This window comes from Adiantum capillus-veneris, chromosome 19, assembly GCF_014529385.1.
Source record: "Adiantum capillus-veneris isolate H3 chromosome 19, ASM1452938v2, whole genome shotgun sequence".
NCBI lineage: Eukaryota > Viridiplantae > Streptophyta > Polypodiopsida > Polypodiales > Pteridaceae > Adiantum > Adiantum capillus-veneris.
The window spans coordinates 89,372,427-89,397,043 of record NC_140949.1 but is presented as its reverse complement, the minus strand read 5'-3'; the positions used below and the strand labels follow the sequence as shown (position 1 = coordinate 89,397,043).

At 44.2% G+C, this 24,617-nt stretch overlaps 1 protein-coding gene across 1 annotated transcript; it reads right to left on the bottom strand.

Annotated features, from left to right (window-relative positions):
• Positions 1-252: 252 nt before the first annotated feature.
• LOC147434438 (expansin-A10-like) lies at positions 253-1,560 on the bottom strand. The gene is made up of 3 exons (XM_086490904.1): positions 1,209-1,560; positions 784-1,108; positions 253-697 (listed from the first exon to the last, which is right to left on the bottom strand). The coding sequence occupies exons 1-3, from the start codon at positions 1,417-1,419 to the stop codon at positions 394-396; spliced, it is 840 nt and encodes a 279-aa protein (XP_086347030.1). The 5' UTR covers positions 1,420-1,560; the 3' UTR covers positions 253-393.
• Between the last annotated feature and the right edge of the window lie 23,057 nt (positions 1,561-24,617).

Below are 24,617 nucleotides of genomic sequence, written 5' to 3'. Positions count from 1 at the left end.
AGAGCATTAGACACTTGAGAGTACTCTTATTTTGTAGTTTCTTTACAAGAACTAAATATTGCCGAATGTTTTCATATAATCGAGGTAGTAACACGGATAATTGTGGGTCTAGATCGCTTCAACCTCCACACCCCTAGCTTTAGTAGCTCGCACCCATAGCATGGATGCGGGCAACAAAAAGTACATGAATCCATTTGGATGGAGGTGGGCTAGATAGACATAAAAATTGAGCGGGTGGCAAGTGAGACATTTGAACTTCCAACCACAGCTCCAATTGACATAGGGTAATAGATTTTAGTAAGGTTTATACCTCTATATATATATTGAGCCTTGATGATGCTCTTAAAATTGGGAGCCTTCCAAGGTTCTTTTTTTTTGGCCTTTATAATCCTCTTAAAATTGGGAGCCTTCGAAGGTTTGGCCAAAGCGCCAATCGGCGGGGGCCACGCCGTAGGCAATGACGGTACGGCCGTCGTCGGTGGTGACACGGAAGGCCAGTTCTTGGCCCACTAGCTTTTCGTCGCATTGCCAGTTCTGGCCCCAGTTGCGCTTCATGGGTATCCAGCCGGTCCGGGAGCCTTTCACCCACACCTCCACCACGTCACCGCTGCCCCCAACATTCGTCAGCAGCACCAGGTTGAAGTTGGGGTTGCCGTTAATGGTGAAGCGCACGCCGCCCTTCTTCTCGCAAGGCACCCTGAAAACAGACACATGGCCGTCAACCCAAAGGATAGAGAGAGAAAATTGTGTGTTCACTGACTGTGCTTGTGTGCCAGGCCTCACCTCCTGTATCTCACTGGGACAATCCCGCCCCTGTACTTAGCAATCTGCTCGAATGCCGGCTGTGCCATGTCGAAGTGCTTTAAAGGCGGATTGCACCAGCCGCCGTTGTCATTTGCCAGTGCATAGTTGGGCGGACAGAAGTTGGTGGCCGTGATGATGATGGATTTTCCGCCATGCAGGCACCATTCTCGCTGGATATCGCTCCGGCATGCCAGCTCGAAGCATGCCCCGCATGCCCCACCCCCATTGAAGAGCGCTGTGCTCAATGCCGCCGTGTTGGTGCCGTAGCCCTGGCTGTACAGATCGCCATAGCCACAAGCTCCAGCTGCGACACATAATTACCGCGACATTAATCAGAGTCCTATTCACATGCTTGCTGTGCAGGTGTATACCAGTATCAATGTATTCCAGGAAATACTGCTTACCCATAGTGCCCGATGCGTCGCTGCCTCCATAGAACGTGGCGTGAGCCTCCTGCCAAGCGCCGATTCCTGCTTGCGGCCCTCCATAGGAAGTGCCTCCTGCTGCTCCCTCAACCACGTTGAGCCCGCCGGAGCTCCACGCAGCTGCCACCCAACATACCAAGCTCACCACCACGGCCCTTAGGTTAACGAGAGACTTGCTCCGATGCATCATTCTCAAATTAGGCGCAACCAGTTTGGTAGCCGAGGTCAATTGTGAGTTGCTGATTTGGCATGCACGTCGAGGCCGTGGGCTTTATAAGAATTATTAGATGAGGAGCAGGAGCAGGAGCAGGAGGTCGACGACCGGCTCGTACAAGGCTCCATGATCCATCAATCAGCGGCGTGGATACAGGAGGGGTAGGGTCGCTACTAGCTAGTGTTTGAAAAGACAAACAGCGAGTGCTGATCGTCAGTGGAAAAGCCACTTTCATCCTGCGTTCTTGCATGATTCCTGCAACTTGCAAGCGAGAGAGAGAGAGAGAGAGAGAGAGAGAGAGAGAAGCGCGGCCCTTGGCGAAAAGGGAGCTGCAGAACAAAAGTGAGGGGCAATAGGTGAGGCCCCGATCGTCCAGTCCAAGGTTCTTTCTCCCTCGCGCTTCCAGACTTCCAGTCATTTCTTTTTTGCCGGGCGGCGGTGAACCGTGAAATTGTTCAGAAATGAGAAAATAAGTGATAGTCGTTGCGTGCAGTGTCCGGACATCCGATATCGTGTGACCCACCAACACCAGAGGACATTCCCTCACAATGCATTTGGTGTGCCCGACTGACTATAGCCTTGCAACAACGTGGTCACATGGCCCTATGCACACCCATAACAAGGCTGAAAAAAAAAGTTCACCAAGTTAGGTTTGTGTCACACACGAGTGACAGACAACGGTGATGTGGTTGTTGGTTCCAACCAGCCCAAAGCATGATTTGTGTGTCCATCCAGCACGCTTGTCACGCAAGTCCGCCCACAATATAAAAAAGTGACTAAAACACTGACAACAACAAAATTGAACAAAAACGATGAGCAGGAAGAACTGCAAAATCGGCCCACAGGTTCCTACTCGCTCGCACCAACAGCAACAGGAAGCTACGTGCACAAGAAAATTGTTGATCTCTCATTGGCTATGAATGCGTATGGGCAAGGATGACCCTGAAACATCTTGCTAGTGCGTGGCGCCATGACTCAACACTCTACACAAGACTGGTTTTGCAATGTCCACCGCTTTTGCCTGACCACAAAATTAGAGCCATTTACTTATTATCGGTCCTCAACTTTCTTTAGTGGCCGCCCGTGTGTGACATGGGCCTTAAAGTATAAACCCCATCCTGCTTTTTTCTTTTAAATAACCCCTATCCTACAGTAGGGATCTTTGTATTATCGGTCCTCAACTTTCTTTAGTGTTGGCCGTCGCCCGTGTGTGACATGGGCCTTATAGTATAAACCCCATCCTGCTTTTTTGTTTTAAATAACCCCTATCCTACACTAGGGGTCTTTGTATTTTCTTCATCTTTCTTACGATTTTTTTTTAAAAATTATTATAAAAGTTCATCCAACTTAGGTTGTGTTTACACACAACCTAATCACATACTACTACCTGGCTCCCCTTCCATTAGATAGAATCTTTGAAGATTCTGTTTTCGTCAATTCAATTTCTCTCGCAAAAGGGGACATCATGACTACACCACTCAACATCTATGTCTCTTCTTGTTCTTACGCATCTTGTTGACCTCCTGCCCTGTTGCCATGGCGATGATGCATATCTTTTCCTTGCCATGCTCACTTGCAACACCCTCTTCACAAGAATCTCCTACTACATCATCGTAGGTCTAAGCCCTGCCCTACGTGCTTGATCTCGAGTCTTGAGCCTACCTAGTAGAGGAGATTATCCACCCGCTACGAACATGGCCACACGGTGCAGGTGCTGAGAGAGAGAGAGAGAGAGAGAGAGAGAGAGAGAGAGAGAGAGAGAGAGATCGCAGAAAATTGCAGACGTGATTGATCATCTTCTACTCCCACCTCCTCAATCGGCGTGGCTATGTCTGTGCGTCAGAAAAGATCCCCACGTGTGACATCCCTCCCCTCTTCAAGGCTATTCGATGAGTATTCCCTTTGCTCTACGTTCCGCAGCCCGTCTCCACACAAGCACCTCCTCTGTATTCCGCATGGTAGCAGGGAAAGAGGGATGTGCACGGCAACAGCAACAACAGCAAAAGAGGGACGTCCTCAGTCATGCAGGGCAGTAAGAAAAGGCATACGTCTTCTGTTGTGTTGAGGATAGTAGCAGCAAGGGCCGCACACGCTTGAGAGAGAGAGAGAGAGAGAGAGAGAGAGAGAGAGAGAGAGAGAGAAAATATCACTGAGCTACCACTGCCGTGACTGCGCCTTGTTCCCCGCCATGGATATTTGTGCTGTCTTTGCGCTGCTACCGACACAATATCTCTCTCCACGTGGCATCATCTCCCAAATTACCCCCATTATTTTTTCATGAATTCCCAAAATGCCCTTCAAATTTTCCAAAATACCCAAAAGACCAGATTAAATTTCTCAAAAGATAAAAAAGTTTGTAGTTTTTCATAAGAAGACTAATTGTCTATCAGTACAAGATGCTAAAACTACAATCTGAGTTGGTTATGCAGGCTTTGGAGATGAATTGCTTAATTATTTTTAGACATAATCTCTTTTTTTTTGCTAGGTGATTGTCTATCAATACAAGATGCTAAAACTACAATTTGAATTGGTTATGCAAGCTTTGGAGATGAATTGCTTCATTATTTTTAGACATGATCTCTTTTTTTTTTGCGAGGTAATCCGTGACAAATTACATGCTAAGCACTCAAAAACTGATCTCCATTGTTAAACAAGAATAAAGATTAGAAAAGCTTGAAGAATCCTACCAAAATAGATAAAGGGTATTCTGGAAAATTTTGAAATTTGAGGGGCACATTTGGAATTTTCACAGATTAGAGGGGTTGTAGGCCAATGCACCGAATCTTAGGAGATTCGGTTTCCCCCTCTCAACCTATCTATTGACTTGCCAATTGTGACTCAATATTAATCTAGAGAGGTCGAGTATCATCCTCAGGATGTCCTGCAAATAGACGACAATTTGCACTAAGCCAGTGTACCACGGACAACTCCGTGTTATGTGTGTTGCGTCTTGGCATGTGCGATAACAATGACTTCTCAACTCAGCTCGCACACCCTCTTGTTGGCTTGTCTTGTGGTTTCTCTTAACTCAAGGGATCTTTCAAGATTCCTATTGAAAAGACATGGGTACAGACCTATTTCACAAAGAAGGCAGCCTTGGCGTCGACTTGGTGATGGCAGGCATGTATTTTAGTGCACACAATTACATGGAAAAGTGTTGTGCACAACTAGATATTGAAGCATGAATATGAGTGAAGCTCGCTAGTGCTGCATGAGTTGATTGGTTGGTGTAGCTTCCACCATATTTGGGCAGCCTAGAGGTCCTATTTAAACCCTCGTAGCTTTGGGCGTGCATTGTCTTCCAAATAGGATATGGCATCGACCTTTAGATGGTAGTGTGTAAGGGGAGGGAGAACCCAAATCAACGTGCAGACTTGCCATTGGCTTGGTGTTTCACTTATAGCGGGTGACAGGGCAATGTGTAATCACCCTTAGAGCAGTTCTCCACATGCACATTGAACCCCCATCCGCTTCAGTATGTGCCTACAATCTTTTTTGAGTTTCCTTTTATAGGAATCTAGGGAGATTCTTGTGTGTCTTGGAGGAAAAAAAAACGAGGCAAAAACACGTGGAGGAGAGATGCGCAATGTGGGTACGAAGGTGGGGGGAGAGAGAGAGAGAGAGAGAGAGAGAGAGACTTTTGTTTTTTGCTCTGTTGGCAGCAATGCGACATTGGACACAGGCACTGGGCCGCAGAGGATCTAGGAGATTTTTTTGCATGGAGTGCCATTACCGTGTGTTAGTAGGATGACACAAGTCAACGCATTTTTTTTTTCTCTATCGCGATAGCCTCCCTGTCTGTGTCATGCCGTGGCTTTCCAAGGTGCGGCAGAGCAATAACCAAGGGAAGGGCACTCCATCGTGGTCACCAGAAGGGGTTTCCTGTCAGGCATGCTAGCAGAATGTGTGCAGGGCAGGCTCGAGGTGGAGCACATCCCCTATCTCTGTCTCTCTCTCGCTCTTTCCTGTGGTAGCGCAGGCTTTGAGATTCTCCGATGGAGGAGAGAGAAAAGGTGGCGTGCACAAGACACAAAGGGCACAAAATTCCTCTGCCCCTCTCTCTCTCTCTCTCTCTCTTATTTGTGTGCAGACGCTCCAGCAGCAGGTGCAACTGCAGATGCGCAAGCGTGGTTGTTAGAAAGAGGCAAAAACACCGCTATGCATCCGCTACACTAGCCACTCTCCTTCTCTTTGTCTACTTGAGCTCACTTCTTGCAGGGACATGCACCAAGGGACATCGGAAGTGGGTCTCGAGTTGATGTGACCTCGCAGTGTACGCAAAATGAGACCAAATTAAGGGCAGTGAACACAAAGTGCAGGAAGGTGGGCAAGGTGGGTGGGTGTAAGCAGGGCAAGGTGAGCAACGAGGGATGGAGATGGAGCCGAGAACGTGTGGAGGAGTGGGCGAGTGAGGGTCCAAACCTTGCGTGGAAACGAGGGCACAACGGGACCTTTGGGTTTGGACTTGTTGCAAAGGAATCTTCCGCGATACTTAATTAATGAACAGTAGGCGTGCCCAACTTTTTATTTGGGTTGATTATTGGGAATCTAAGGAAGATGCTCCTCAGTCTTTGAAGGAAAACTGGAGGGTCAGAAAAGGGGAGGGGGCGCGGGGCACGTGAAGGAGAGAGAGGGGGACAAGGAGATTTTTTTATGCCAATCTCTAGGTTTTCATTAAGGCTTTAATGACACATGGAGGGGAGGGTGAAAAGGTAAGAGAGAGAGAGAGAGAGACAGAGAGAGAGAGAGAGAGATGTGGACGCGAAGGGGTGCAGAGAGAGACAAAAAAGCCAATTTTTGTGCGAGATTATTGCCAGTGGGATTCGTCTAGTACCGTGCAGAGGCACGGATGTCGATAGAAGATTAGCAAAGTCTTCTGCTATGGAGACAAAGGAATGCAAACACGAGGGCACTGGGAAGGTGTCGCACGACAAACAAGTGGCCAGAAAACTGTTTTTTTGTTTAATGCAGCAACTTGTTAACATGCACCAACAGGCGAGCAGAAGATTGCATTTTTTTTTATGCAACAGGTGTCGAGATGTGTAGGAAGACATGCCTTTTTTCTCTCGTTGTTGTACCAGGAGATGCTCTCTCTCTCTCTCTCTCTCTCTCTCTCTCTCTCTCTCTCTCTCTCTCTCTCTCTGTCTCTCTCTCTCTCTGCTTTTCCATCGTCGCGATAGAATTGATGGACTGTGTGACGCTATCCACCATGCGGGGCAACTATGAAGACGAATAAGCACCTTGGGGGAGGGAGACAACGAGGGCAGTTTTTGGGCGACCGAAATGGGGCAGATGTTCGATGTGGGTGGTGTCAGGATGTGCAGATATGCAGGTGGTTAGGACGAGGCAGATCTCTCTCTCTCTCTCTCTCTCTCTCTCTCTCTCTCTCTCTCTCTCTCTCTCTCTCTCTCTCTCTCTCTCTCTCTCTCTCTCTCTCTCTCTCTCTCGCATCTGTAGGCAGTATTCCTCTCGCTGGCTCTGCGATATTGCCCAACAGAGATAAACTTGCCTAAATGGGAGCATTGTGGATGAGAAGACCACCAAGGGGGGGGAGGGGATGCTCCGGCTATGCTCGAAGGCGGAACCCTGCAACAACAGTAAACATGGCAGGACAGAGCCTTGAACTGGTGCTTATTCACATCGAAACACGTTGCAGGACAAGCTCGGGGTCGAAGCAGAAGCAGTGTGCGTGGGAACGAGGTGGCAAACTCGAGTTTTTTTGTTTTTGGGCTAGGAATCTGAAGAGATTCCTATCAATAAAACGACGTAGACCCCAGTATGTTTCCCCAATTTTGGAAGGAGGTGGATTGATGGGTATCTTGAGAGATCTTTGGGTGAATTTGGAATGAAAAAGGGGGCGCAGACGCGTGGAAAGAGAAAGGGAGAGAGAAATCTTGTTTTTTAAGCCAAAGTGAATGGTGGTGATGTGACCTGCCAAGAATGCAAATCGCAGAGACATATCGGCGCTCAGTCGTGTGATGGCGCTCAAAAAGAGAGAGAGAGAGAGAGAGAGAGAGAGAGAGAGAGAGAGAGAGAGAGAGAGAGAGAGAGAGAGAGAGAGAGAGAGAGAGAGAGAGAGAGAGAGAGAGAGACGCTGGCATGCTCACGGTTCGATTGAACAGGCGAAAAGAGATAGAGAGGCGCAGAGGGACGTGCAAAGGAGGCGACTGCAGGCAAGTCCGGGTCTGTGGAGGAGCCGAGTGCAGGCAAGCGGTGGTGTGCGGGGCTCGAGAGGCTCTGGCGATGGCTGTGCTGGTAGGACAGAGGGGGTGGATGAGGAAGCGTCCCGTCCGAGAGAGGAGAGAGATGGAAGAGAGAGGAGAGAGAGGGACGCCGGCATTTGCCGAGATTCTAGTTAATGGGTTTGTAGACCAAGTAGGGAGACAATAGGTATGATAGACCTAGTACCAACCGAGTGTCAACCATTCTCACATTTGTCGAAAGTCGATAAAGTTAGCAAACTTAGTGTTTTACCTCCACCCTTCAAAATACATATAGTTTCACGCTTATCAATGTTTTTTTTTTGTGCAAAACTCACAATTGTGAGTGGATTATATTGAGCAGCCCAAAAAATTACAAGGTTTTGTCATGCTCATGTTAAGCCATGACAACATCCAGGGATCAGAATTACAACGGCTATCAGGGCAGCCACCCCTACCACCCCACCCCCACATCCTTGATACACAAGGTCCATACTCTTGTCATTCTGAGATCTTTTATTTACCGATGGCCAAGATTTGCCCCCATCCTAGGCATTTTATCTGCTGACAACAAGGCACAAGGAGTCCTAGACCAATCCTCCGAGTGATGCTTGCGCCCGAGTGCCCATATTAGCACTTTGCTTTCTTGTATAATTTCTGCGAAGCTTGCCACCTCAAATCCTCCTTCAAAAACACGGCGGTTCCTTGTCTGCCATACATTATGAAAGAAGATGTATCTGACGATCTGAGTGCTGACGAGGAGTGCAGGACTACTTGAATTTTTACCTCCAAGGCATAGGTCAGTCTTGAAAAAACTAATTTTCCATGTTCTTTGGACCCACTTGCATACTTTCCTTGCAAGGCCTTTTATAGCTGGGTAGTCCATGAATAGGTGGGCCAGATCTTCACTAGCTAACCTGCACCCCAAGCATCGATCTGACCCAATCCCTCTCTTGAATCTTCACCCCCGTCGGTAGAGCACCCCAAATAACCTTCCATAAGAAAACCTTCATGTACTGCGGAACCTTTGGCTTCCATACGTTCTCCATTACATGCTCCCACCTTTCCTTCAGCCATTGCTTTTTCCATAGCTTGCTAAGGGGGCTAGACCAATTCTTCTTTTGCATCATTGTCTGATAAACGATTTTAGTATGGGGTTTCCACAAGAGACTGCTTCCGGGCCATTTCCAGGCATTCCAGTCCAACTCCGAATCACAGATTGGCATCACTAGATTGTCAAGCTCTTTCATCACTTTGTGGACAAGCAAGACCTCCAAGCTATTAAGTTGGTACTAGGCAACCATAAGGTCAGTGGTTTTCCAACTCTTGTTGACACTGTCCCAGAAGTGCTCAAGTCGGTTCAGACCAATAGGGAGTTTGTGGCGGATCTACAACTTTGGAGAGCCAGGGGGACCAATGCAAGATGTAGTTCTTGAACCAAGATCATCTCCCCCCATCAACATGGTTTCATTAAAGGAAGGTCGATTTATGATAACATCGTGGCAGCAATGGTGGGCATAGAATACACAACTGTCACAAAGCAGGAGTGCATTCTGCTATAGCTGGACCTGTACAAGGCCTATGACAGAATAACATGGACATATATAGAAGTCGTCATGGAAGCTCTAGGTTTTGGGCCGCACTGAGTCTGTCAACTGGTTCGTGTAATGGGGACTGGAAGCTAGTCAGAGCTCCTATTCAACGATAGAATTGTGGGCTCTTTTGAGGTCAAAAGGTCTATTAAACAGGGATGCCCTCTTGCCCCCCTACTTTTTGCCATAGGATCACATCCTCTAATCACGACGCTCGAAGCTAGTGCTGAACGAGGGGAGATACAAGGCCTTGTTTTACCAAGAAATAGACAACTCTTGGCAAAACTATTTGCAGACGATTCTCTCCTCTTCTTGAAGGTGTGCCCCCACGTCATTAGAAAAGCTTTGGAGATGGTACAAATGTTCTCAATAGCTTCGGGGTCCTAGTGTAATATAGAGAAGTCAAAGATGATTTCCCTATCGAAAAATGACTCATTTGACCCTTCTGTTTGGTCAGGGGAGATTGTCACAAAAGGGAATATTTTTAGACATCTGGGAGCCCCCTTGGGGGTGGAGGTAACTCACAAGCAAAGATTCGAGTGGGTGCTTGAAAAAATCAAAACAAAAATGAGTAGGTGGGAGTATGCTCTTCTCCCATTCCCAAGTTGGATAAAAGTGATGAATGCCTTTATGATTCCTTATATTGCCTTGACTAGCCCGATTCTCAAGGCTGAGCTATTTCACGCTTATCAATGTTAAACAATACACGACAATTTGATGATAAGAGGTGAGGCCAATGCAAAAATCGCTCTTATACATTTAGCCCTCATGGGGAGATAGCTCAGTTGAGGGGTGTATATTCACCTAATTGGGATCAACATACACTAAGGTTTTAGAACTTAAATCTTTCCAACTGGCCGAACCTCACAACCATAAGCAAAATAGCGCATGCTGCAAAAATAAACGAAATTGAACCCTAATGACCATTTGACCATATGTTTCTCAGGCAACAAAACTTTTTGACTATTTGTTTGAAATATATGCATCACCTATGATAGTGAGCCCCTTCCCTTCATTTTTCAACACACACACACACACACACACACACACACACACACACACAAAGGACAAGGGAGCTATTGGTGTGCCTTGCTCCCCCCAACCACCTCTTCTTACTAGGCTCCATGTCCTATATTTAGGAGATTTATGCATCACGCGGGGGCGTGCGCGCGCTACATGTTCATCACCTATGATAGTGAGCCCCTTCCCTACATTTTTCAACACACATACACACTGAAAGGACAAGGGAGCTATTCATGTGCCTTGCTCCCCCCAACCACCTCTTCTTACTAGGCTCCATGTCCTATATTTAGGAGATCCCTATACTTAGCATGCCAGACACCCTTTCTTAGGACCATGTTCTACCCTTGTCTAGACATTGCTTCCCTCTTGAAAGAGATTTTTTGACCTCGAAAACCTCAATGAAAAAACTACTTTAAGAACACTGATGTTTTCCTAATCTATACATCCATCATGTTTGTATGGTGCGCTTAGTAGATATCAATATGTACCCATATGTGAACTATCTACTTAGAGCAAAGACTAAACATTTGTAAAACTAGATGATTGCAATCAAAGTTACAATAGTAACTTTAAAAGAGACTATCCCTATGGCCAAACGGGATCTCTAGCTAGATCTCAAACTAATAGAAGAACCTATGTCAAACGAGGTAGATGCCCTAATTGAGCAAAAATTATTGCTCTTACTTTTGAAGCAATTATGTTTGAAAATTCAAATGCTTATATACTAGTGCAAATGAGTACAGTGCATGATCAATAGTTGGACTTACCTCCGACACATAAAAAAGGGTGATGCCATGTGTCTAAGTGCATGGGTGAGAGGCCTAGAGTCAAGGAACCGTATGCTCCTCCCAACTATCTCTATCTATTCTTATTGATAGGCCCCCATGCTAGTTCCCTACAAGGCCGTGCCTACCCTTGGCCTCACATTACTTCCCCCTTGAAGAAGTGTTTTTGTCCTTTAAAACAAAAGTGGGGTATTTCTTTTTAAGAACGCTAATGGTTTCCCAAGTGGCACCTTCTTCAAATCGAGATCTTTCTTCTTAATTAATGCTTGATGATGCACATGATGATGAGTTCGTAAATCATGATAGTCTAGAATGCACTCAAGTTCATGCGGCTTGGTTGGAGATTCAATGAGATCGACCAAAAAATGATCAATTACATTGTAGTACATATGCAAGCATCTTCTTAAACAACGTACATGAAAACCCGGATGAATACGAGAGTGCGCAGGCAAAGAAAGTTTGTAGGACATATCTCCAACTGCCTAGCACTACAAGAGATCAATTCATTATCAACGCCAAGTTACCGACGCCGTTGGTGTACATCGATATATGAATTGCCTAAATTGGAGGGAGTCTCAAATTGAAAAAATTCAATTTTGATGATCATACCAATGCTTTTTTTGACAGGCACATCGATGCCTATTCTGACGTGCATACCGCCAGATATACCTACACTTGTTTCGACGCGGTTTTGTAAAACAGAACCCACCGGCTCATTTCCACATTTTCTTCTCATTTTTTTGCTCTTCTCCTTTCTCCTCCTTTGCATATCTCCTCCATACTTGCAGATTTACTGTATTGGGCCTTACCCAGCCTTGTATTTCCACTCATACACCCTCTAGAGAAAAAAGGGATACTTTCTTTTAGGTTTTTCTTAGAATGAGCATGTATTTGTGTGTGTGCATAACAAATGGTGTGTTTGTGTTTTTTTGCAGGTTTTTCTTCAATCCTAAAGGCTCGCTCATTGTTCAAACGTGAGGGCTCTTTTTTTTTGCATGCATACACACACACACACACACACACTCATGCACATAAATACACAAATAGATGCACACACACAAATATTTGCACATAAATATACACACTATTTACGTGCACACATATATATTTTTGCATAAAATGTTATAATTAGTAAAAAAATTGAAATAAATTCTTCATTTTCTAATTTTGACATAAATGTTTACATAAACAAAATAATTGAAATTTGTTTAGCATGAATATTTAGTTGAAGAAAGAAAAATTGTTGATTTTTTTGTTTAAATTCATTTATACTTAATAATTTTATATTTAGGCAATTTTATTTTAAGTTTAAACGATACTTTTAAGTTATGTTAGCCATATGTTAGCCATCGAGTGTTAGAGTTTGGCCATCTTAGTCCATTTAGAACTTGTTATTTAGATTCGAGTGTTAGAGTTTGGCCATCTTAGTCCATTTAGAGCTTGTTATATAGATTGGAGAGTTAAAGTTTGGCCATCCTAATCCATTTAAAAGTTACCACTTAGGATTGGCCAGCTATTTCAGTTGGCTTAGAGCTAGCGGCTTGGGATTAGCGGCTTATAGTTTCAGTTCTTCTTGTTTTGGATGTTTCAGTCGGCTTAGAGCTAGTCGCTTAGGGTTAGTGGCTTATAGTTTGGCTGTTAGAACTTGGTCATGTAAAGTCGGTTAAGGTTGGCTGCTCTAAATCGGCTTATGGCCGTATTGATTTGGCTCTTTGAATATGTTAAACGCTAGCCGCTTAGGGTTAGCAACTTTTGGTTTGGTCGTTAATAGTCAGCCATATTTGGCCGCTTAGGGTTGGCTGTGCAAATTAGCTGCTTATGTTTGGCTGCTCTTAATTGGGTTAGGGTGGCCATTTCAATGCGCTTGAGGCTAGCAACTTAGGGCTAGCTGCTTAGGGTTAGTGGATTTTGGTTTAGCTGATTAAGTTTGGTTGTGCTAAATCGGGTTAAGTTTGGCCATTTCAATCTTCTTTGGCTAGGCTAAGCTAGCCGCTTAGGGCTAGCTGCTTAGAGTTTGCCACTTTTGGTTTGGCCACTAGGATCAATTGGTCTTGTAAAGGCCCTTAGGATTGGTCGTGTAAAGACGCTTGGGGTTGGCCGCTCTAAAGTTTCTTAAAATGTATTTGTTCGACCATTCCAGTATGCTTAGGGCTAGCCGCTTAGGACTGGCTTCTTCAAACTATTTGCTTAGGGCTAGCTTGGGGTCACTTAGGGCCATTTCAATTCACTTAGGGATAGCCACTTAGAGTTAGCGATTTAGGGTTGCTCAGTGACATTTCAATCCACTTAGGGCTAGCCGCATATGACTAGCTACTTAAGATTAGCAACTTTCGGTTTGGTCGTTTAAGTTTGGTTGCTCTAAATTAGGCTAAGTTTGATCGCTCTAAATTGGGTTAAGTTTGGCCATATCAATCTGCTTAGGACTAGTCGCTTAGGACTAGCTACTTTGTAGCTTTTGTTTTGGCCGCTAGGACTTGGCCTTATAAAGGTGCTTAGGAGTGTCCGTGTAAAGGTGCTTGGGGTTGGTAACTCTAAATTGGATTAGGATCACATTAGTTTGGCCATTTCAGTCCACTTATGGCTAGACACTTAGCCACTGAGGGCTAGCTTAGGGCCCTAAATGGCCCTAAGCCGGTAAAACTAAGCAGCTAACCCTAAGCGGCTAGCCCTAAGCAGATTGAAATGGCCCTCACTCTGAGAGCTAGCTTAGCACCGCTCAGGGCCATTTCAATCTGCCTAGGACTAGTCGCTTAGGGTTAGCTGTGTAGATTTAGCGGCTTAGGGCCTCTTAGTTCCATTTCAATCCGCTTAGGGCTAGCTGCTTAGGGTTAGTGGCTTTTGGTTTTGCCGCTCTAAATCGTGTTAAGTTTGTCCATTTCAATTGGCTTAGGACTAGCTACTTAGGGTTAGCGGGCTTTCGATTTGGCTGCTACTACGAGTTGAACTTGCTAAGGTGCTTAGGGTTGGCCATGTAAAGGGGCTTGGGGATGGTCGCTCTAAACTATCTTAGGATTGCATTAGTCCGACCATTTCAATCCACTCAGGCGAGCCACTTGGAGTTAGTAGCCTATGATTTGAACATTTCAATCGGCTTAGAGCTAGCCACTTAGGGTTAGCGGCTTTTGGTTTGGTCCATAAGAGTTGGCCAAGTAAAGCTATTAGGATTGGCCGTGTAAAGACGGTTAGGATTGGCCGATCTAAACCGGCTTAGGGTTGTATTGGCCGGCCATTTAGTCCACTTAGGGCTCGATCTAAAGGGATAGAGGCTTTCAATTTGGGCACTAGTAGTTGGCTGTGCTTGGTCGCTTAGGGTTAATGGATTTTGGTTTGGCCGCTCTAAACTGGCTTATTGTTAGTTGATTCTAGTTTGACCGCTCTAAATTGGCTTTGGGTCGCATTAATTTGGCCATTTCAAGCCGCTTAGGGATAGCCACTTTGGATTAGCACTGCGCAACTTTTGGTATGCCCGCTAGGAGTTTTAGGTTAGAGTGTTAAGATTAGAGTATTAGAGTGTTAGGGTTTGTCCACTACATGCATTGTCATGTAGATGTGAGTGTGTACATATATCACACCCATGAATGTAGGAATTGACCAATAAAGACAAAATTATAACCCGAAGGTTCTAATCTCCATGCACCTCTAGATTAAAAAGTGCAGGATCGAGCATGGCTAGAGAATGTGAGGTAGTTTGCATTGTGCCAATGGATCAGAAGCTCTAAAGGGATATCGACTTTTGGTTTGGACACTAATAGTTGGCTCTGTTTGGTCGCTTAGGGCTGGCCACTTAAGGTTAGCTACTTTTGGTTTGGCCGCTCTAAAACAGCTTAGTGTTAGTAGATTATGGTTCGTCCGCTCTAAATCATCTTAGGGTTTCATTAGTAATTTGGCCATTTCAGTCCGCTTATGGTTTAGCCGCTAATAATTGGCCGTTCATTTACCAGATTTCGGTCTAGCTGCTAATAGTTGGTTGTCCCTTTAGGATGCCATCACGTTAGAGTGTTAGGGTTTTTCCACTACATGCATTTTCATGTAAACATGGGTGTGTACATATGTTGCACCACGAATATAGCCATTGACCAATAAAGATGAGATTATAACCCGATGGTCCTGATCTCCGTGCACATCTAGACTGAGGTATGTAGGGATTGAACATGGCTAAAGAATGTGAGGTAGCTACATTGTGCCAATGTAGAAGCTCTAAAGGGATAATGTCTTAGGGTTAGTCTCTTATGATTTGGTAGTTTCAAGTCACCTAGGGCTAGCCGCTTAGGATTAGCAGTTTTATGGTAAATGGAAATTTCAATCCGCTTAGGGTTAGCTAGCCATTTGTTCATTGTAATGTGTTAAACATTATATATTATAATAGTAGATCACACTTACTATTACTTGTTAAATTGCTGTGTAATTTCTATATTGATTATGGAAGATAGAATGTCATGTCCTTGTGTGCTATGTAGCCATCAAATCTTTTGAAAATAAAAGATCTGTTATCAGCATATATGCAAGAACTGTATTTTTCCCATAGAGCAGCTACAAGATCTACGTTATCAATATCATGGTCAAGAGACAATAGGTCAACCCCCACTCTTAGATATTGCTCCAATTTCATTAACGGACTCAACGGAGGAGGTGAATATCAAATGAACCGCCACCAGTGGAGTCTACCCCAGCACCACTCGATGCTACTTTCCAAGAACGTGAGATGGAACAAATGGTGGATGCCTCCTTTTACATGGACCCCATCATTGAAAGCCAAGGTGGAGAAATCATTCAAGGAAAAACTACCTCTCAATCTCAATCATCCGTCCACATCAATGGCATGAGAATAGAGGCCATTGGATGGTATCCAGTAAATCCTTCATTTTTTTTGAATCCTTGAGGCAAGCGGTACAAAGAACTTTTCAAGAGGAAGGAGAGATGATGCAAACTCTTACTCACATGCAATAATTTTGGAGACAAAGCAAAACGGAGTATTGATTAGTGAAGAAGAAGAGGATATGTTGAGGGGATGCAATTAGCATGTACATATTTTGATTGCTTCTTATTTTTACCCAAATGGTAATACTTCTATATTAAGTCTGATATTGTTTTATGTGCTTGTAATATCACAAATACGGTCTACTATTGTGGTCACATGGGTGACACTTTAGAGTGCAACATATAGACAAACGAAGGGTTACCTTCAACAATGGTATCAGGAAAATCTTTGTCTAAGAAAGTTGGAGTAGTGTAAAGGATGACAACACACGGATTTTCCAGCTTGAATGCTTTAGCTACATTCAGGACATCTTGGAGTAGTGTCAAGGATGACAACACACGGAGTGGCCAGCTTGAATACTTTGGCTACATCCAAGACATCTTGAAAATTAGCTTTATAAAGTTTGACATTTTTATTTTTGATGTGATTTAATGGTTCAAGTTCACTACTAGTGGTCCCAATGTAACTTTGCAAAAGATAGGAGTAGACTAATTCAAGTGAACTCTAGGCGAATGTGGTTAGATAATCAGGATACATTTGCACTTCCACAACATTGTGAATAGGTTGTGTTTATCATAGATTTAATATGGAATGAAAAAGATACAGATGATTCGACTAAACAGTGATGGCTCTGTGTTGTCCAAGTTTCTCCACAGAGCAACAAGTGTATTAAGGATTGGAGGTTGAGGATGAAGAGATATATGAGCAGCATGTACGAATTGCGGGTGATGTGGATGAAGATAGAGCTCGAAGTTGGTGCTCTTGGTGAACAGATGTCTGAACCTCAAGATGAGTGATCAGATACTGAGATAGATGCAGAGATGTATATTGAGATCATACATAGAGAGTATAGGCCAACAGATGGATATGATCTAGTCTCCAATGACAAGATCATGAGCGTGGATATTGCAACAATGTCACATTGTTAATTAGAGGCAAGAGACAGGTACAAGAATAATTAACCAAAGTCGGAATGGTTGGACGTAGTGGAGTGGGTGGCGATCATGTGAGAGGTGCAGAAGCATCCTATCATGTTCTAGCAACAAAGAGATGTAGCTAGAGTATGCCTAGAGTCTGTAGAATCATCTCTTCTTGGGAGTGAAGCTGCAAGACTCTTTGACATGAGTTTGTAAGTATTATAACCTATTTAAATAGCATATATGCTTATGTTTTTCTAATATTTATCTTATGGTTCAATGTTTATCTTACAGGAACTTTCCATGAAGCATCCTCCGACACATCGAGAAGAAAAATATGGATTCAAGCATGGACTATCAGCTCTTCCGTGCCAGCTTTAGGATGAGGGAGAGGCCGTTGATTGAGAGGCATTACCTTGACAAATATAGTTCATGTATTTGTTTTCTTTTTCAGTATAGTTGATGTATAGTTAGTTATGGCTATGTTTTTGGTTCATGTACACTTAGACGTTAGTTATATTCATATGTGCTCAGTTTCGGTTTTGGTTATGATTATGAACATTGTTATGATTATGGTTAAGCTTTTGATCATGGTCATGGTTATGGAATTTCTCTTTGCTTATAGTTTTAGAATTTTGTTATGGTTATGGTTTCAAAATATTGTGATGGTTATGGTTCTGGAATCATGTTATGGTTATATTTATGGTTTTGGAATCCGCTTATGGTTATGGTTTTGGAGTCATGTTATGGTCATGATTATAGAATTGCACCTTGGTTATGGTTATGGTTTTGGAATCAAGTTTTAAAATTCGCTTAAGGTTATGGTTATGGTTATGGTTTTGGAGTCATGTGATGGTCATGGTGGTTATGGAATTGCTCTTTGGTTATGGTTTTGGAATCATGTTATGGTTATGGTTTTGGAATCATTTTATGGTCATGGTTACGGAATTGCTCTTTGGTTATGGTTTTGGAATCATGTTATGGTCATGGTTATGGAATTGCTCTTTGGTTATGGTTTTGGAATCATGTTATGGTTATGGTTATGGTTACGGTTACGGTTATGGTTATGGTTTTGGAATCAAGTTTTAGAATCCGCTAAGGTTATGGTTATGGTTTTGGAGTCATGTGATGGTCATGGTTTTGGAATTGCTCTTTGGTTATGGTTTTGGAATCATGTTATGATCATGGTTATGGAATTGCTCTTTGGTTATGGTTTTGAAATAATGTTACGGTTATGATTATGGTTTTGGAATTTTGTGATGATTATGATTATGGTTATGGTTCTGGTTTTGGAATAATGTTATGGTCATGGTTATGGTTTGAGAATCTAGTTATGGTTTGGAAATCTTGTTATGGTTTTGCAAATCTTGTTATGGCTATGGTTTGGGAATCTTATTATGGTTATGGTTTTGGAATCTTGGTATGATTATGATTTGTGAATCTTGTTATTATTATGGTTTGTGAATCTTGTTATGTTTATGGTTCCAAAATCCTCTTATGGTAATGGTTACATTGGCAATATGCTTTCACAATACTACTTAATTTTCAGCCAAAATGTTAGTGGAGTGTAGTTGCTTTTGCACTCTTCCTTTTGAGAAGAGAGCATTGATTTTTGGTGTTGTAGTACATGCAACATCAAATGCCAATCCTCTCTCCTCAAAAAAATTTGCAAGCTTTGACATCGATATAGGCGTCGGTATGAGCACTAATATAGGCACTAGTAATTTCTAGTGCATATATTCACGCCTGATATATCGATGCACATATCAACGGTACGGTTTTGATTCTTATATTGATGTTTTTGAATTTTTAAAGCCATTTATTTGCATCGGTATAGCCTTTCGTTTTATGCAGCGTGTTTTAGTGAATGGGCCACAATACATAGGAGATAACTTAGGCTTAGGACCGGTATTTAGACTTTTGGAATGCTTTGAAATACGTAAGAATACTTCTTCACCTTCCATGAAAGTGATCTATCGATGTTTCTCATCATCATACTTCTTGTATTTTTCTTGTGCATGTCATCAATTTTTAGCATATCCATATGATCTTGGATGAAGTCCTTGACTTGCTGAGTTTTCTATGTAGCCCCAATCCACATAGATTTCACCTTCAAAACTCACACAATCCACATACAGGTCACTGTCTGCACGCCTACCAACGCACGCACACTTTGCACAATCACCTGATAACACAGCACACCGATTTTGCCCGTCTATAGCAATCACACAATGCACACCCCTCTCTCTTTCTCTCTCACACACACAAAGGCCCGCGGAGGCACACACATCTCACTTACCGGCACCAGATGGTTGGAACATAGCAAAGACAAGAAGGGGGGGAAAGGGGAAGAAATGGTAACAATCTGGCTATGATTTGCTTCAATTATGATGGTAAGCATCGTTTACAAACATCATGCGACTCCTGCTACAATTGGATCCATTGGCACGATCTTGACAAGTGCAAAAACTTTGGGCAACCTTTGGCTTCACCTCCGCGCGGCTCTCCTCCCTGAGAGCGGCAAGAAAACACCTATGTTGGCCCCAAATAAATCCACGAACTCTCCTCTGAGAGCTCTTCCAAACCCTATCAATAACTCTTCGTTGAGCTCTCCTCTTGACAAAAACGAGCTCTCCTTTGTCTTCTCCAAAAGAGAGGCCCTCGTCCAAAAGAAACAACTCCCTGAGACCTCCCTCGTTCTCCTGAAGGAAGCCCCCCACGAACAAAAATGTTGGGCCCTTATGGGCATGGACAGCCCCTTCTTTTTTAGTTCAATTTTTTCTATTTTTGGCTTGGATTTTCTTGCATGTGATTGCACCCTGCTAATCCTAGCTCCCTGCACCTCCAAGTCAAGCACTAGCCACCCCTTAGCAGAGGCACTGACGGCGCCGTTGATGTCCTCTATCTTCTCTCTCAAAAGTGTTGGGGCCTTGCGGGGTGCACAAAGAAGCACCAACTGGCACACCACATCAACAGTTGATCACATTCAGCCCTCTGTCGTTGTCATCCACCAAAATCGGCACCAGGCTACCGAGCTCTGCCATCCACTACATCAATCGCTGCTACCACAGTGTGTGCGCGCTCGACACCATAGCTCTGGAGCTCCATGAGCTCTCCCTTCTCATGCTCCCCTAATGGCCACGCTCCACATTATATATGGTTCCATTTCTACTTTGTCTTGCGCATATGGGACCAAGAAGGGTGACACATGTCACCGCCGAGTGCATTGGGCCTCCAAGGCTTCCCAAACTCCTCAAAACCACCACTCAAAACTTCAAAGAAAATCATTTTTCCCATCCACTTCAACTGCTTGCCATTTACAGCACTCAGCTCCTATTGCCGAGCCGTGAAACCCCATTTGCACAGCCGGTCCTTAGCTACCTTTCTTGTCGGCCCTGACACTCCTTGACTTTGCTCGGCCCTCAAACAACGCACCGCTCAAAATCGGGCAAAATCATCAAGCATCACTTCTCAATCAATTGAACCAGTCTTTTCCAGGATGTAACTCATTGATTAGGCATCTGACTAATGGCACACCTACTGAGGCAACCAAACCTATATAGAACTGGCCCCTGGTGAAACTTTGACTAGCAATAACTTGGCACTCGTAACTCCAAATGAATATCTAAAAAGACCGACATGCTCCACAAGATGAGAAATTCACATCTATATGTTGAAACTTTCTTTGACCACCTCTCTCTGTCTACCCTATCCGTCTCAAATCTACAATGAAATGCACAAACTTCAATACCTTGCATGCACACTACGGCTCCATTTGATGAATCTTATGGACTATCTTGCTCAGCACTCCAAGCATTTCATCTTCAAGTAAAAAAATAGCCCTTTGGACATCCTTCATCTGCCATTCCATCAAGCCCTTTTTGAAGTCCATCTAGTCTAGAAAATCACATAAAGCATACATATTTGCTACCACTTGCCTGTTCAAGCCATCCATACTTGCTTTGGCACTTATCCATGCACCTATAAAGATACACATCACTGCTTGTGCCCTCTAATAGGGTCAACACACTTTGGCTGCACCACCGTCCTTGCCCCCAGTTTGCCACACTACCCGCCCACTGGCTGCCCTCCTCCCCCTCCTCTCACCTTCGCCTCTGTTGTGGTGGGCTGTTGTAACCTATTGATGAGAGTTTTGACACACTCACCCCCATCTCAACAGTAGCAGACATTGAATGGTGGCCTCTACTTCACCTCAGAGTGACTCCTCAAAAGCCCCCTCGCCTAGTGGAGACGACCCTTTGACTTGCTCTTTTGCCAGAACAGCAATCAAGCTTGATGGTCAAGGTGTAATGCTTTTTTGAGTCTATGTCCACTTTCTAACAGCCGGAGGCATTGAGGCTTTGGATAGAGCAGTAGGTTTCTCCTTTTTGCTATGTGGCAGGGATCCTATAGAGTGGACCCTGCACATAGTTCTTGATTGGCTCCAGGTCAAGGCCACTGATTTCTCACATCAGAGAGGGACCTAAGGTGACAGATCTGGTATAGACACTTTGGCCTCTAGCTAAGTTCAATGTGACGCCGCGCTCGATGTAGCAGGTTGTAGGCACATTGTGGTACATTTGTTTGCCGACACTCAGATTCCCCCTTGTTGTGTAATTATACATGAGGATTCCTAGATAGAGGATGTAGCTCTACGGGCTGCACGTTCGGCTTGGGCTTGGGTGGGATAGTCACTTCAAGCATGCTTGTCTAGAGGTTGCTTGGATGCGGATTACTCCACATCCAAACCGTCCTCAAAGATAGAGAGGTTGGCTGCTATTGCAACATCTGTTTTCTTTCACTGACTCCATGAGGATTATCTCATGAAATGCGCACGCATTAGGAGGGCCCCAATTTCAGCATCAGAGTGGTTGATTGGGTCAGGAGCTTTAGTGATGCCTTGTGGGCAGTGAGACTGATATTCTTTTGCTATAGGAGCATCATCTCTGTGAGAGCCACATTCGATGATGTGAGCGTGGTTGCTATGACAAATTTTGGTCAGCTGCATTTGGACCTAGAGGTATCCAAGGAGGGGTATGTATGACTATTGAGGATAGGCTTAGAAGCAAGACATTGTGGACAAGGTACTATTGTGCCGGGAAGAGCTCAGTGGATTACTATGAAAATTCAGTGTTGCCTCATGGGCTTCTTGAACATATATGTGCCCAATGTAGCAAGTGCACGAGCAGAGCTTTGGTCTCATTTTGTTGAGTCTTTGCCGCATGCACAGTAGTGGTGTGTTGGGGGGGAACTTCAACATGTTCAAGGACCCCTTTGACAAGATTGGAGGTGGCCATGCTATAGTGCATGGGGTTGATTTCGCAGCTTGGGAGCGGCTATGTAAGACTATGAGGGTATCTGATGTTTGGCAGCACTCAGGTTTTGTGAGACCCCCAGACAGCTTGCCTTTCTCTCACTTTGACCACAGGGTAGGAGGTGTAAATCTATCTTGGATATATCGCTTCTACGCGAGTGAACACATTTGTGACATGGGGGGATCAGTTTGCATCCTGGCAGGGACTACTTTTTTCGACCACACACCAGTAATTCTCATTGTGATAGGCAGAGAGAGGAGGGGTTGCGATGCTACATGTCCTCGAGAGGATCTTGCTAGATCTAGAGCTTAGAGAGCGAGTGGACGCACTTTGGAGAGAGAGTCTTGACACGCAAGACACCCCTATTGGTAGGGTGGCCTCTGGACTAGTAGAGCTTAGTTGCTTCTTCCTTCAGGAGTCTGCAGCTTGTTTGGCTGCATCTTTAGAGGAGGAGAAGCGTCTTCAACGGGGCATTGTTTCCTTACAAAGGATGTAGGAGCAACATCTAGACAGTCCTTGGTTGGAGGAATAGATGCAGCACACTAGGTAGGAGTTGATTAACATTGAGGAGCGGTGTCATGAGTTTGCCCTTCCATCGGCGAGCACCTCAGTGGACCCAGGTTAGTGACAAAGTTATTGGGGAGTGTTTTGAGACAATGTGGCCACACCATGCGCATACCACTATTACTCAATTAAGGAGACCTCACGGATTAATTGCTTTAGAGCCTGAGGATATGTGTGTAATTACTACTGACTTCTATCGTAATATGTTGTCAGTTGAGCCTTAGTCAGAGCGGAGGATGCATGCAGAGAGCAGGTTTGGGCACATATACCTTCTATCATAATATGTTGTCAGTTGAGCCTTAGTCAGAGCGCCAAGATGCATGCAGAGAGCAGGTTTTGGCACATATACCTTGCCTTGTTATCGAGGAGATGAGACAAAGACTTGAGCTTCCCCTCCAGCTAGAGGAGCTCCATGAGGCCCTTAGAGCATTCCCTCGAGGTAGCTGTCCAGGGGAGGATGGATTGACTGCCAATTTTTTCTTGGAGTAATGGGACTTGCTTGGTTCAGAACCTTACAGCACATTCCAATACGTTTTTCACACTAGCAAGATGCATGACACCATGACTGAGGGCTTGATCTACCTAATTCCCAAGGAGGGTGTCTCCTTGGATGAGATTTGACAGTGGAAATCCATTACCATCCTCAAATCATCCTACAAAATTCTAGCAAAGGCTATGAGCTTGCGGATCCATCCACTACTAGAGAGCATTATACATGGGACTTAGACAGGTTTTGTCAAGGAGCGTAGTATCCTTGACAACATCTTCACTTTCTAGGAGGCATCTACCCTTGCGCGTCTTTGAGGAGAGGATTTGGTGATACTCCTTCTTGATTTTGAGAAGGCCTACAACAGAGTTGATTGGGACTTCCTGGAGGGCACTCTACGTTGTATGGGCTTCATAGTTGCTTGGGTGTTTCAGCTCTCTACAGGCGTGCACGTAGTCAGGTTCTTTTGACAGGGGAAAAAGAGGAGCATTTTCACACATTTTGTAAAAAAGGGCTGCTCTGTTGCCCCCTTCCTCTTTCTGTTCTATGATGAGGCAATTAGAAGAGTTCTGACTTCTCTGCAAGTTGGCTTGTGTGGGCTTGAGCTCCCTATTATGGAAGATGAGCTTCTAGATGTTGAGTTTGCCGATGACTCAGTTTATGGGGACCACTTTTACCTCTTTTCCCCCACTTTTTGGCTCGGATTTAGAAATACACTAAAAATTTTCCTCCTTAAAAACCTCCCAAACCTATTTTATGGTCAAAAAGGAATTTGTGACGTCCAAAAGTAAAAAAACATGCACTAAAAACCCAAAAAACTATTTTTATAAAAAAAATCAAAACATCACTTTCCACCCTCCAAAGTCTCTCCAAACCTATTCAGTAGCTAAAAAGTGATTTTCTCTCTCTACAAACTCGTTTCCAAGCTTTCCTTTTCTTCAAAAGCCACATGCACCCCCTATAGTCCAACATTCTCTCTCTGCTAGCTTTCTCCCACCTCCATTGTAGCACCAACCAAGCTCTTCCAAACCTTTGGTTGGATACTCCAGCAATAGGGGTCACTTGACGTGGTTTCAAAGACCAAAGATATGGCTTCACCAAAACATTGTCGAGAACTAGGAGTGGACACAAAGGAGTAAAAATAGCTCCTTGTTTGGCCAGTTTCTAGTGTTGAGTGTTTAGTGCTTAGGATTTGTGAGGCATTTGAACACATAGAAAAATGAGGAGAAATTTGGGTGTTGGATAGGACATTGCCATTATCATCTACACTGATAGTCAAAACGCACTGGTAGTTGCAAGGAACCCAAATTTTC

Bases quoted from the DNA above. Each gene is read 5' to 3' on its own strand.
- LOC147434438 (XM_086490904.1), bottom strand. From the start codon at position 1,419: ATGATGCATCGGAGCAAGTCTCTCGTTAACCTAAGGGCCGTGGTGGTG. The intron at 1,109-1,208 runs GTAAGCAGTATT...TATGTGTCGCAG, and splicing joins CGACGCATCGGGCACTATGG to CTGGAGCTTGTGGCTATGGC. The intron at 698-783 runs GTGAGGCCTGGC...GTCTGTTTTCAG, and splicing joins GTCCCAGTGAGATACAGGAG to GGTGCCTTGCGAGAAGAAGG.